At 27.2% G+C, this 15,360-nt stretch overlaps 1 protein-coding gene across 1 annotated transcript; it reads left to right on the top strand.

Annotated features, from left to right (window-relative positions):
* Positions 1 to 7,883: 7,883 nt before the first annotated feature.
* On the top strand, positions 7,884 to 9,086 carry LOC120083651 (RING-H2 finger protein ATL63). Its single transcript, XM_039039485.1, has one exon. The coding sequence runs from the start codon at positions 8,032 to 8,034 to the stop codon at positions 8,791 to 8,793; it is 762 nt and encodes a 253-aa protein (XP_038895413.1). The 5' UTR covers positions 7,884 to 8,031; the 3' UTR covers positions 8,794 to 9,086.
* Positions 9,087 to 15,360: the final 6,274 nt, after the last annotated feature.

The raw sequence follows: 15,360 nt of genomic DNA, 5'->3' as shown, positions 1-15,360 counted from the left end.
TTTGGCTTTATTTGGTAATTTTCTTTGGGCTATTGAATGCCCAATTAAAAATTTTGGCCTAAATTCAGTTTACCCGTGAGATTGGATGCCAGATTCAAGTTTAGGAGGCCGCTAGTGTGTTGTCCAGTGAAGTTAAGTTGATTTTCAACAAGCTTTTGGTAAGTTTTGGGGTCTTTGTTGATCATTTTTAGATACCCATTAAGTAGTGGCTTATTTATTGATTTAATTGTAGTGCAAGAGGTTGGATTGAAGGTTTGACACTGTTGTCCATCAAAATTAATAGTTAATTTCTGTAAGATTTTTGGTTGAGTTGCTCGGTTGAAGTAGTTTTGGATCAAATCACGAGTTGGGTAAGTGATTAGGAGTTTTAAAAGTTAAATTTTCTTTTGGTTTGAGGTCCTAAAGTATGGAATTAAGTTTGTTCATGTTTTAGGTTAGAAGCCTTAATCTGAGACTACTCTAAGCTAAGAAGAAAAGTAAATCTATTGATTGGTTAGACAACATATCGGGGTAAGTGACTTTCTAGTGGTTTTGCCTTCGAACCAGTCGTCCCTTCCCCTTGGACTGTTACTTTAGACTACTTGGACTACTTCTTGAGACTGTTAAGACTGATTTAACTGATTATCTTAGACTGTTTGGACTGATAATTTATAACTAATTGAACTGCATGATTTAATGGCATTGACTGACTGGGTTGGATTGTTGACCATGTTGAATGTATTGTTGACTGAGGATGTACTGGAAATTTTACCCCTAAGATAGACGATTGTAAAATATAATACAGGAGTTATGTAAAAATTGATGCATGTTAAGTTATATGGTTATGTGAAAACTGATTCATGTTAAGTTATTTGAAAACTGATGCATGTTAAGTTATATAGACATAGGCATTAATGATTTACAGACATCAAAACTCCCTCAAATAAGCTTCCATGCATTTGACTTCGGACCTGCACACCAAACATCCTCTAAATATGTATAGAAAAGGAAAGAGAGGAAGAGCAGAGACAAAAGGGATACTTTTCATTTTTCAAAGAAACATTTTTATGCATCTAAAAAATGACCCACATTTGATAACCATCTTATTTTATGTTTACTGTTTTTAAAAATTTTGTTGGTTTCTTCCCAATTTTCTTGCCATTCGACCTTAAACATGCAAATAAATTCTAAGCCAAATTCCACAAATAAAATCAAGATTTTAAAAGCAATTTTCTTAATTTTTAAATTTTGACTGAATTTTATAATTGTTTTTTAAATAAAGAATAAAACAAGAAAACTACAGGTATAATAAGTGTTAAGAAATTATTTTAAATGACAAAACTGTTAAAAATATTCACAATTAATAACAAAATATCACAGTCTATCTGTGACATGTCGCGATAGACAATGAGATAGACACAGATAGTAGTCTATTATTGTCTATTGCGATCTATCGCATATAGACGTGATACTTTGCTATTGGTTGTAAATATTTTGGTTCATTTTTCTATATTTGAAAACACCCCTAAGTATTTATAATATATCTATTTTTCAAAATGTAATTAAAAAATAAAATATTATAAAATAATATTTTTTTTTTCTAATTCAACCATATATGAGGTGGACATTTGAATCTATGACCTTTTCTATCGAATATATTATATATTAATTAGTCGAGATATATTCAAATTGATTGAGTGGATTATTGTTGACATAAATGATTCTAGACTAATTCTTTTTTCTCGGTTATTGTTTGTTAGCTTAACTATCAAATTAATGGTAGGCATGTCCAAGAACAAGGAAAAAAAAAAAAAAAAAAGACAAATCTATGAATTTAGGTCCTTATTAATTGACATAAAGAGTCAAGCTCAATTATTCAACATACACCGCTACAATAATTATTTATATATAATAAAAGGTTGAGTCACATGGGACCCATGAATGGAAACAACAAAAATTCAATTAGAACCCAAATCCAAAAGCCAATAGAAATCTTGGGATTTTCCCTTCCAACATTAATCCAACTAAAAAAAGTAAAATTATTAAAAAAAAAAAAAAAAAAAAACCCGCATACACACACAACACATGAATTATAGAGTTTGTTTTAATTACTTGACGTTTAAAAAGCTTTCTTTTAAACCTTGAAATTTATTTATTTTTATAATATTCAAAGACTTTTATCACTAAATTTATGGATAGAAAATTGAGTATATATATGTGTTGTTTAAATCAGCAAATCTAAACACATCCATAAAAAGTAATTTTAGGTGTTAGAGTTCGTGAAAAAAATTATTAAATAAAAGAATTAAAAATTAGAGATGTGAAATTAAAATGAGTAAAATGACAATGGATATTGCTCACATGTTATCATATATCTTTGTTGTTTTCTATATATTTAGATTTATTTACATTGATAGATACAAAGTTTATGTCTATTAATTTTAATAGACAAAAATCTACAAGAATAATGAGGAGTAAGGAGTGGACTAGTGAGGAATAAAGAGTTATGAAATCTATGAAGTTGTGAACTCCTAGACCTAACAATTATATGAAGTTGATAAAATATAAAATTGATTTTTTTTAGAGTGGGACCCACCAACTCCTTTGGCGAGTGGAGTACACAACTCCTTTGAACTAAATTTGGTACCTAAATTTCGATATTTGCACTTTAACTTTATTTTTTTTTTTGCTTAATACTCATTTTTGTTTATCTTTAATATCTATTAATTAATTTGGAATAATTAAAATAATAATAATTAATTAAGTTTAATTATTTCTCATCACTATTAAAATTTCACTTCATAATCATTTTAAATAATCTAATTGACATTTATGCCAAATACTAAAAATTAGTTTAATGGAAACTCAAGATTAAAAAATGTAAATATTGAAACAAAACTCAAATCTCAAGGGTAAAATTATAATATTTTAAAACTTAAACATTAAATTGAAATTAAGGTGACGTTTAACCTACTAAAAACGTAATAAATCAAGGTAATATAAAAAGTGAGCCTCATTTGATTGTCTTTGGTGTTGTTTACTTGTGATATGCACATGTACTAACACATTTGATTGTCTTCCAAATTTGTAATTAAAAAGTCCAAATTTCTTGATGAGTTGAGCATGCTCAAACCAATTTTTTTTTTAAATTATGTCGTATTGTTAACGTTACAATTACAATTGCATCATCATTACTATTCTAGAAAAAAAATTATGAATTATGATACTTTACGGTTACAATTATCATTTAACCTTCAAAGGTAATTATATTAGTAAATACGACAAAATTCCTAATTCTAAATAAACATGTTCAAAAGTAATCCAATTATAATTGCGATTCAGGCTCATTACAATTGATTCATCAATGAAAATTTATTATAGTTACACTAGTTTTTGTTACGATTTGATAAACTATGGTTTAAACTCAAAATTTAATGACTAAAAGTATAATATTTTACGACAAAAAACAATGGACAAAAATGTAGTTTTACTCCCTTTATTAACTTCACCATAAAAAAATAACAATAATAATAATTAAGATCGATCACCGGCGCCGCCACCGGTTGCCGTCGCCTTCACGAGGCCTCCATTTCAGCCACTTTTGTCTCCCCATATTTTTCTCGGAATTAGGGATTTTTCTTTTTGACTTCCAATTTTCTAAGGCCTAAAAGGAGAGAAGCAGTGTAATACACGCAATAGTAGAAAAAAATATATACTCTATAATTTCAATTATTCATCTAATAATGTTAAAATATTGATTCTATTCATAAATGTAATTAATGCGTCAACATTATATAATTACACTCCTTTCAATGTAAATAAATGAGGTTAAAATATTTATATATTTTTTCTTTTTTTAAGTACATCAAAGTATATTTTGACATCTAGAAAAGAATATCATGTCAATTATCATTTAGTCAAATTCTCTTTAGTTTTCTAATTTTTTTTAGAAGTATAATTTTTAAACTTTCAAACTTGTATATATTACATCACCCGACTTTAGACTTTAAAAGATGTTTAGTAAGTCTTTGAATTTTTTATTTGTCTTTAATAATTTTTTTAATTTTAAAAAAAGTTTAACAGATCTCTCGAATTTTAATTTTGTATCAAATAAATCTATGGCATATTCATGATTTTGTAGAATAAATTCTTGTGTCAAATAAAAATAAATAAATTTGATGTTTAATGAGGATTTCATGCTCTCAATTTTGTGTGCCGTGAATCTTAAAAAATATATATGTTAAATAGGTTAAAAATTTATTAGATACAAAACTAAAAATTCAAGTATCTATTAGATACAAAATGAAAAGTTTATTGATTAGATTGAGAAAAAATTGAAAGTTTAGGTACTAAACATACAATTTTTTTTTATTTTTTATTTTTTTTAAAGAAGAAGAAATAAATCAACAATATATGGGATGTAAATTTGAAATTTGACATTATTTAAAAATGTGATCTTTGGACTATGGTTATAATGTGAATAGTTCTTTTTTTTTTTTTCTTTTTGTAAGTAAAAAAAAAAAAAAAAAAGGTGGATAGCTCCCTTTTTTTTTTCCCTACTCTCTAACAGTTGAACTTTTCATTGTTAAAATGCTAATTAATAACATCATTAATTTGAAATAGAAGTTATAATAGTGATGTTATACTTGTAATTATAACAACCTTTCCTAATTTAGAATTTTAGGATTAATTGTAAAACTTCTTTTAGTATAATTGAAGATAAGGAGAGTCGAATCACTGATCTCATGATTTCTAACAACATATATCGATTGAGTTAGATTCGATTGGACAATTATAACACTTTTATCATTTAGGGGCTGTTTGATAAATGAGTATGAGTTGTTGGGTTGGGTGGGTATTTATTATCCATGTTCGTTAAACCCGTAAAGAAAAATGGTGGATTATTAAAACCACTTTTTTTACCCACTTAAAACTAATCCTAAAAACCAGTGTTATTTTCATTTCCTTATCTCTTCCCTCATCTAATATATACGTACTTTCAATATATATATATATACACAATATACCAATTAATTGAACAACAATATGAAATGTATTTTCTTGGTATGTTTTTACCGATTGAAGAGAATTAGAATTATTATCGTTTTTGAAAAGAATATATGAAAAATAATCTATCATGTTTACAAATTGAGGAAAAAAAATTTAGATTGTCCAGTTTATTTCATAAATGATTTGAGAAAATACGTGTATATTTGAAAATTTATCAACAATAGCAAAATATAAAACTAAAAAATAAAAGAATGAGATAAAAAAATAAACAGAAAAAAATAGAACTAATCTCATTCACAAAAAAATTGCATCAGATCTCCAATTCAACTCAACCAACTCTATACAACAAATACAACAATAATTACTAACTCAACTCAACTCTGCAAACAAACACAGACAATTTAACTCCTCACATAATTTAACTCTTTAGATAATAATTACCAATTCAACTTTCTACTTTTATCACGCACCAAATATACCCTTAGAGATGGTTCGTAGATATTTAAGTTGCTAATAATATAGTTATAATTTGATTGATTTCACAAAGATTGGAGAGTAATTGTTGTTCAATTCATTAATTATAACAAACCCTAAAAATGTTGTGTTTGCATTTTCTCAATCTTCTAGTAAGATTTTTTCCCCTCCATCTTGTTCCCCTTCTTCCCACTATAAATATACACTTCCTATATATTTACTATTTATTTCCATATTTTGTATTGTTAATTAAATATAATTAATGATAATCTAAAAATTACCTCAACTTATTAAGATATATGTTATCGGAATCAACCACTTATTTGTTGAACTAAAAAAATGAATAATAAAAATAGCTTGCCATTTTTTTTTTTTGTCAAAGCTTAAAAATAAGCTAAATTTAAAACTCAATATATATTTTTTCTAGTTCAACAAACAATTGTCTAAAAATTTAGACATTCAACTTTTAGAGTGTCTTTATCAACATTTGTTGGACGATTTAACATTGTCAAGTTAAGTTATATTCAAATTGATGAAATTTAAAGGAACATTAATTGTAGAGATGAGAACTATATTTTAATCACGGTGTTAAAATTTGATCAAAACATATACATTCTCTTCAATGTTTTCATATTTTCATGAATTGGACATTTCTATTATATTGTAAATAAAATCATGAAAATGAAAAATAAACAACAAAATGTTATTTACAATTTTTTTTTTTGTAATTTTTGCTTTTATAGTTTTTTCATAAATGTCTATCAATATCGATATCTTATCAATATTTTAATCGAAAAATTTATAAAATTAAGATCTTGACATTTTCGTCAACATCAATATTTCAAGCGTTGATTTCAATATAATAAGGGAAAAATGCCTTTTTAGTCCCTAAATTTTGATATAGTTTCTATTTGGTCCGTAGGTTTGGAAATGTTAAACATTTAGTTCTTTAAATTTTGAGTTTGGTTTCACTTTGGTTTTCAAAATGTTATAATTTTACCCTTGAGGTTTGAACTTTGTTTCAATTTTGTCATTAGGTTCAAAATTTACACTTTTAACCTTGATTTATTACTTCATCTTTAAGGTTAATATCTATTAGTTAATTTAAAATTTAAAATAGGAAGATAATCTATCACACAGTCACAGATGTTAACAACAATGTTGTAACACTTTGTATAACAACACAGGTAGAGGTAAAGAATAAAAACACAGACGTGACACAGAAATTAGTAACTCCTTTTGGTGAAATACACCTATGTCTAGAGGACAATGTGCCTAAGAAAGATAAATCCATTAATGTAAAGTAAAACAATTATAACGTTATACTTACTTGTAAAGACAATGCAATAATAGTGACACACCAAAAGTTTGACTTCTTGACTTGTCAATATACTTTAGGACCCTCCTCAGTACGAGTATATTAGTAGATGAACACTTAGACTCCCTCTAAGTATAAGATTCCTCCCCACCAAATAGTTTATCTTTCTTTCTTCTAGTGAAGCTTACTCCACTCTATGAACTTAAGCTCCCCTCGAGTTAGAGAATCCCTCTCAACTTTGATGTAGACTCAATCGGTATTTTCTAGATGAGAACTGGCAAGATTTAGAACACACAACCTTCATTGAGAATGTCATACACTTGCGATTTTGGTAGAACTGACAAGACAACGACAACAATGATCTTCCTTTTTTTTCTTTTTTTCTTTTTTTTTTTTGTAAAAAAATCATCAACCCTAGTAAACACAAAGACAACCCCACAATAAAATGCAAAAGAAAACCCTAACAAAGATATTATGAACCTAGCAGAAAAAGAAACAAAATTGAAGAGAATAAACTGTCATAATCTTCTCAATAAAGAAACTATTAATCTGTAGAATCTGCATCTTGACGCTAATAACATGCTGACAGAAACCACATATGTTGAGATATTCTGAAAGACGGCCACTAAAGAAGGATAGCATGGAAACATAGAATATGCAAACAAATCTTAAACAAATATTGTGAATAATACAACTCTAACAAAAATAATGAAAGGTAATTAAATTTCATTATTTTCTATTAGAATTAAATTGCCAACAAAAGCGTAACTGAAGGTTTGATTCTCCCACCTTATTTTAATTACATAATTTTTTTTTTAAAAAAATTAAAATTTAATTTCATGATTATTTTAAACTAATTATAGACATTAACGGCAATTAAAAGCCAGTAACATTTAAAAACATAAATACCAACTAGAAACGAGACCTAATAATTAAGGGGCTAAAATGGATAACCACGTAAATACCAAATAGAAACCAAACTCAAAACTTGGAGAACAAAAATTATTTTTCTTATGATATATATTATATTTTTTTATATAAAATATTATGAAATTGGTACGAGGGAAATGGGGACATGTCAAGTAAATGTTACGTTACGGAAAAACGGAGAGCCCATTTTAGGTTCACGGAAAAAAAAAAAAGATTCGTTGCATTGCCTTGATAAATAAACTAAACACTCTCAACTCTTCTTCTACCTCCTTCCGCCGGCAACGGCAACCACCATTTCTCTGCAACTTCCACCACCAACAATGGGGTCCAATTCCACTTCACTCATCGATTTCGCTCAAAGCATTTTCTCCTACAACAGCAACATCATGCTCGCCGCTCTCATTTCTCTTCTCTTAGTCGTTCTCTTCGTTCTTCTCCTCCACGCCTACGCCAATTGCTTCTTCCCTCACCCTCGCTACCGCCACCGCCACCGCACCTCCCTCACTGTCTCCTACATCCTCGCTCCGCCTCGTCTCTCCCGTTTCGATTCGTCCGTTCCGTTTGATTTAGTTTCTGCTCCGTCCAAAGGCCTCGATCCGTCTGTAATCTCTGCTATTCCTCTGTTCGTTTACGAATCCGAGGAGAAGAAGTGTGCGGCGGCGATGGAGTGCGTGATTTGCCTCAGTGAATTTGAAGAACGAGAACTGGGACGACGGTTGCCAAAATGTAGCCATGGATTTCATCTGGAGTGTATTGATATGTGGCTGAACTCTCACGCGAATTGTCCTGTTTGTAGAGAGCCAGTGATTGGTGAGGCTGCGGATTGTTCTGATGCGGCGGAATCCGGTGAGAGAGAAATCGGAGGGGAGATTGTGAATGTGATGGAGGAAAGGAGTAACAATTGTGAGATTCAGAGGAATGAGGGACAAAACGGTCAGTTTAATTCCGATTCTTCTTCTTCTTCTTCGATTGATCCGCCATTGATGTCGCTTGGAGCGTCTTTGATGCGAATGTTGAGTAGAAACAGATCAGACGGAAGGATTTTCCCGTCCTCCAATGGCGAAGAAGAATTGGATGTTTGAATTATCGAAGCATTAGAATTAGAATTCGCCATTTGTACAGATTTTTCTTTTTCTTTCACTTTTTGACATACAATTTCATTAGTATTACTAAATCCACTGTTTTTTCCCCTTCCACAAGAGAGAAAATTAGTTTGTATTCTTTTTTTTTTTTTTTTTAATTTACATAATATCGTCATTCCCAAATTTTTTTTTTCTTACTAGTCGAAATTTTGATATGGAAGTGGAATGTTTAGGTTGGTTGAAGTATGTTTCATTTTATATTTTTCAAAATAATTTCGTGCTATTGTATTTGGAGCAAGAGTATCATAGTTTGGAAGTACCTTTATTTTAGAAATTATAATATAATATGAATTACGTTTGTATTATTTACATCTTACAAAGATGAGATTGACAAATAGTTGATATGCACTCTCTTAAAATTGGAGGTTCAATCTCTAAAAAGAAAATAATTATTTGATTTGTAATTTTAGTATGTAATAACAAAAGTGAACATATTTTAGTTGTAATTGATATGTACTACGTCTCATGAGGTTGAAGATTCAATTCAATTCTCATAGTATTAAGAAAAGCTTCAGTCCGTAATACATTTTAGTCTTTATACTTTTGATTTTGAAACAATTTAGTCGATGAACTTTATTTTTCTAATCCAAGAAACTTCATAATTTAGCTAGAAACCACCGAATGGGGTTTAGAGGGAGGAAAAATCAATGAAAAATAAAGAGGTTAACCAATTAGGAAAATCATCAAGTCCCAACAACTTTCTTAGAGATAAAACTTGCCAAAGAATGAGTCATTCCATTAACTTCACAAGAAATATGTCTAAACTCGACCAAAGTGAAATTAGGAATAACTCGAGGAATGTCACCAAGATTAATAGATGTCTCACATGGTACCTCTAAAGCCCAATTTATCATGTTGATAACCAACAAACAATTCAAAAGGATCAATAGACGATGTACCCCTTATCCGCTCCATTTTAAAATTTATTATTAATTTTAACTTGATTTTCTGTAATATAATTTATACCATATCAATTATTAGAGTAAAAAAATTATTAAAATTTAATTAATGTTGGTCAAACGACATGAACGTAATTCAACTAGCACAAATTTATACCATCAACTATCAAGGTTCATTTCTATATTTCATATGTGGTTAAAAAAATAATTAAATAATGATTCTATAACCGTAAATCCATAAGAGAGCAAAACTACAAAAATTAAATCATTATATAATATAATATCTACCCTCTATTTAATTTAATGAAAGTTTTCAACATACCGACTTAATTATTATCGATTAATCTAAACTTTGGAAACTAAATTATTATATAAAAATTTCAGAGATTAAATCAATGATCAAACTTTTAAATATATCTCTCTTAAAAAAAGATTAAATCTAAAAAAAAATTTCAGTGACAACAGGAGTAGAGAGAGAGAAAAATGTATCTGAACATGAAATTAAAAATAGTAATATTATTAAGTCAAAGTAGAAATAAGAAATAGATATTTATTGAGAATTGGAAATCCATTACCTAGATCCTTTCAAAATTGAGAATCAAAAGTTTCTAATTCGTCTCACTCCTTTTAGGGATTGATAATTAAGATAATTTTAAAAAATGCAACTCAAAGTGGATGAATTTAGAATATAATCTTTAAATAAATAAATAATAAACTAAAATGAAACGATACAAATTTAGAAATTTACTTTTTTTTTTTTTTAATTCTCGAAAAGCGTTTGATCCTTAGATCTTCTAAATATATTCTTTTAGTCATCAAATTCTAAAAATAGATTTAAAGAGTTTTTTAAGCAATTTTTTTATTTAGATTCTGTTTTATGTCTTCAGATTTATAAGTTCAACAAACAATTTTTCGACAGATAATTTAGATTTTGTTTTTGAATTCTATAATCTAAACGGGACAAAATAACATTTGTATGTTTTATTTGTATTCAAATTTTGAATTTAAATTTTAAAATGCAAAGTTATGTTAAATAAAAATAAAAATATTTAAAAATACCAATTATTTTTAAAAAATTAAAATATATAATATGTAATATATTATAAATTATATACTATCACAGAAATAATTATACAAAAAATTTAAAATAAAACATATTCATAAAAAACCAATATTTAGTGAATAACCACAACTAATTTTATAATTTATCAATATAACATTAAATATTTTTAAATTAAGAATTCAAATTCTGAATATACTATCAAAATACAAATCTAAAAACATAAAATATAATTATATATATATATATTTGTTGAATCTCTTATTTTCAAATTTTGTTTTCAGACCGTTTTTTTGGAAGATTAATTATTAATTATGCTTAGAATATGATCAAAGGTTGTAACTTTATAACATTTTTGTTAATCCTTTCTCCAAATCGTGCATTTCCAATTCCAATATCTCGAGGGGTTAAAGTTGATTTTTTTCAACAATTATTAAGGTTAGAATTTCGACTAAATAATAAAATAAAAAAATGGAGCCCTTTATTTCTAATTTAGAATGTGATATAATAATATTAAAAAAAAAAAAAAAAAAAACTACTTCATCTCAAACATAATCTTAAAATCTCATTGTAAATTAAAAACCAAATGCACTTATTTTTTTTTAAATAAATTTATTAACCAGGTTATAGTAAACTTTTTTAAAAAATCATGTAAAAAAGTAGTCGATTTGATCTTTCAAACTTCGATTTCCAAAAGAACGAGTTTATGTCAGTTTTCACTTAGAACACAAATCCATGGTTACCCTACGTAATAAATCAATAGTAATTTCAAAAGTGAGAGTCTCATTTAATTATGTTGTGTTGCTTATTTGTGTTCCATATCCATATTGACATATGCAAACCTGTAATTAAAAAATGCAACCTAATTGACGAGCATAGAGTACTCAATCCAATTGCATTTGAAGATTACATCGATATCGTTACTATTATCGTTAATGTTATTGTTACAACATGATAATTATAAATCTGTCTACTGTTTGACCATAAACGATAATGGTAATAATAAATATGACATATTCATAATTCTAAATAAATATGATTAAATAAAATCCAATTATATTTCTTACAGTGTCTTATTACGATTGACTTAGCGATAAAATTTCACTATGATTATACCAATTTTTTTATTTTTTTTTTTTGGAGGAGGGTTTGATAAACATGGTCTTAGTTGAAAAGTGGGTAGGAAATGTAATTAGGTAGAGTGAGAAAGGTTTAATTAATGACGACCATTTTTAGTGGAAATTTTAGAGTGTGAAGAGAAAGGTCACCAATTTTTCATTTTTTAAGGGGGAAAAAAAAAGTGTTTCCATGTTTTGTGGTCAATGTTTCCAGGTTATTGTAGTGTCGTATATAGGGCATGGTCAAAGTGACATTTTTGTGGAGGGTAGTGGGACCCACAGCCCTACACTACAACCTCAACTTTCTATAATTTTATTTATTTATTTATTTGACTTTGCAGATAACACCTTACCACCATAACCTGCCCCTAATTTTTGGAAATTCCCTTTTTCTTTATTACCTTTTTACCTCTCAACTCTCCACTTATTTCTTTTTTGTCTTTTTATTAATTAAATGTAAATCAACTAACTATTTTTTTTATCCCCCTGTTATTTTCTAATTCAGCATTTTATTTATTCTAATTAATTAATATATAGATGATAATGGAAATTTAATATGCTAACCATATACATAGAAATGTACTAAAGCTGCATCAACATATGATGGAGCCAATATTTATGCAAAAATAATCACAGCAACCAAAATTGTTGGTTTTTTTTTTCTTTTCTCGAGCTTAAATGACATATGAATATTCTAAGAATTTTTTAGTGTATTAGCTTAATCCACAATTAATATTTCATAAATCTCCTCAGACTTACAAAAATTTTCATATCTAAATTTCTTAATTTAACGTACATTTATTTACGTATATAAAACAGATTTTTGGATTCCTCATCCATGATCAATCATTAGTTTTCGTTAAAATTATTTAACTCATTTGGTAGTCATTTGGTTTTTTTTCTTTGTTTTTAAAAATCAAGTCTATTTCATTCACATTTCTTACAATAATTTGCATCTTTGGTAAGTACAATGGTTGAATTCTTAGCCAAATTCCAAAAAACAAAATCAACTTTTCAAAAGTATGAAGAATTTTGGAGGTGGAAGTAGTGTTCATAAGCTTAATTTTTAAAAATAAAATGGTTACCAAACGGAACCTTAATATTATTGATTTTTATTTCTAATTTATTTGGTGTACTTCCTAAAATAAGAAAGAAGATTATCTTCTTTATTTTATTTTCGTCATAACTCCTGTCATTTCTATTTTTAAAATATTGGGTCTCCAATTCGTTATTTATTCATTTTCTTCTTCAATTTGGTTTCTTCATCCCAATCCCTTCATTATTGTTGAATATATGGATAATATACTACAAAATGTCGAATATACTAAAAAATGTAAATATACATTGCACATATTATAGTTTATTTTTTTAGTGTATTCAAATATATGAAAATGTAAATATATACATTACATATATTGTTTGGTATATATAGAACAATATATATTTGAATTTTCCATAAATAAACAAAGATATATTTGATAAATGCATGAACAAGACAGTTTGTGTAATATTTCATCTTATATTCCGAACAATATATGTGGTATATGTTTATATTTTCTAACATATATCTTTACATTTTCCAATATATTGCCAATATATACCACATATATTTTTTTTTGGTGCATGTGATGTCTATACTTTATTTTCTCTTTCAAAACTTCTCGCTAATTCTTGCTTTCGTTTATGGAGATTAACGAGATTTTCAACTTCCCTTGCATAGAATTTTTAAAAGAAAATTGTTTTAGGATGTTCATAACCGCGTGTGGTATAGAGAAGCTTCCCTTGCGTGCTTCTTTGGTATTAGTATATATATTAAAAAAGTTGAACAATAAAGAGGACTGAAAAAGTAAATTGAGTCTGATTTTTGGTAAAATAATAGTCTATTCATGTAAAAAATAGGAAAACTTAGATAATTATGCAATCAAGCTTCATCATTTAAGCTATGTAGATAGAAAGTCTTAGGCATTAGCACATCGATAAGAAAAAGAAAAAAACTTCTGACTTTTGTCATTTGTTTTAGAAGTTACAACATCCCCTCGATCATTTTTTAAGAAGAAATCCTATAAAATATGAAATAAAAATTTAGACTCAGAAATGAAATTTTGAATTGTTATATTGTTCTAGTTTCTCAATGACAAAGTTTAAGGTGATATTACCATTTATGAAAGAATATAAATATTTTTTAAACAAATAAAAAAAATTAGAGATATCTTTTATAATTTAACTATTATTTTATAGTGTCAGTACTATGTTATTCTTTCAATAAATTATAACCTAAAATTCCATTTCACATAAAAAAAAATGGCATTAGTAAAAATTAGAGGGAAAATATTCAACCAAGACTAGGCAAAGGTTCATCATTATTGTACATGACCTTTCGATTTCATTAAATTGAATCATAAATATTAAAAAATTTTGTTATATTCAATTTTTGTTAACACAGCCACTAATTTTAACATAATGTAAAAATCTAAAAGAAAAGAAAAACCCACTAATTTAGAAAAGTATATATATCCAAAAACATACAAAACTAAATTTCGGATAGGCAAACTACACCAAAATTCAAGAATTATTATTTTAAAAAAAAAAAGAAAAAAAGAAAAACTACACTTTGTTTTTTGAGGTTTGAGTTTAATAATAGCATTCTGAACCCTAAGTTTTCAAATTAACCTATAAGGTTCGATTTTAGTAGCGTTTCGATCCCTACCATCAATTTTCTATTAACTATATTAATGTGACAATAAAATTTCATTAGAAAAATATTTTTTAAAAATCTTTTTAAACAAAAGAGCTTTATAATTAATCAATGATTTAAAAAGTGAAGACAAAAAATTTGAAATACCAAAACAAAGATGGCAATACTTAAATCTTTACAAAATTAAAGATAACAAAGTCAACAATACATAAACTAGGAATTTGAATCTCGAATCTTTTGATCAAACATATATATTGACTAGTTAATCTATGTTTAGTTGACAATATTTCATGTACCTTTAAGCATGAATTCACAGTGCAACCCAAGAGATTGACACATTTTTTTTTTTAATAAAAAAAGAGAAAAAGAGGTTGCTAACAAGTCTACATATTAGTTAAGCTATACTCGGTTTGCAGGAGATGAGCACTTCCTAATTTTGCTGATGTTGAAATTTATATGAACCTGTCATGTTAGAAATTTTACAATAGTACTCATCTCATTCTTGGGAATGCAAGGGCAATTATGTTTACATCAAGGATCTAATAAATACAACGAGAGGGAGGGAGGGAATAAAAAAAATAAGTACGACTCTAAAAGTTACAAAAGCATGGTACCTAATTTCCATACAATAATAGCATAATCGTTATGAAGTTGCCAACTTGAGTATAGCACAACTACTCAAGTTAAAGGCAGATGTTCTAGACCAAGAGATTATAGATTCAAATCCAACACATA

Source organism: Benincasa hispida, chromosome 8 (assembly GCF_009727055.1).
Source record: "Benincasa hispida cultivar B227 chromosome 8, ASM972705v1, whole genome shotgun sequence".
Classification (NCBI taxonomy): domain Eukaryota; kingdom Viridiplantae; phylum Streptophyta; class Magnoliopsida; order Cucurbitales; family Cucurbitaceae; genus Benincasa; species Benincasa hispida.
Note: the sequence above shows the minus strand (reverse complement) of the source record. Positions and strands in the feature narration are given on the sequence as shown.

Coding starts and splice junctions, on each gene's coding strand:
- LOC120083651 (XM_039039485.1), top strand. CDS start 8,032: ATGGGGTCCAATTCCACTTCACTCATCGATTTCGCTCAAAGCATTTTC.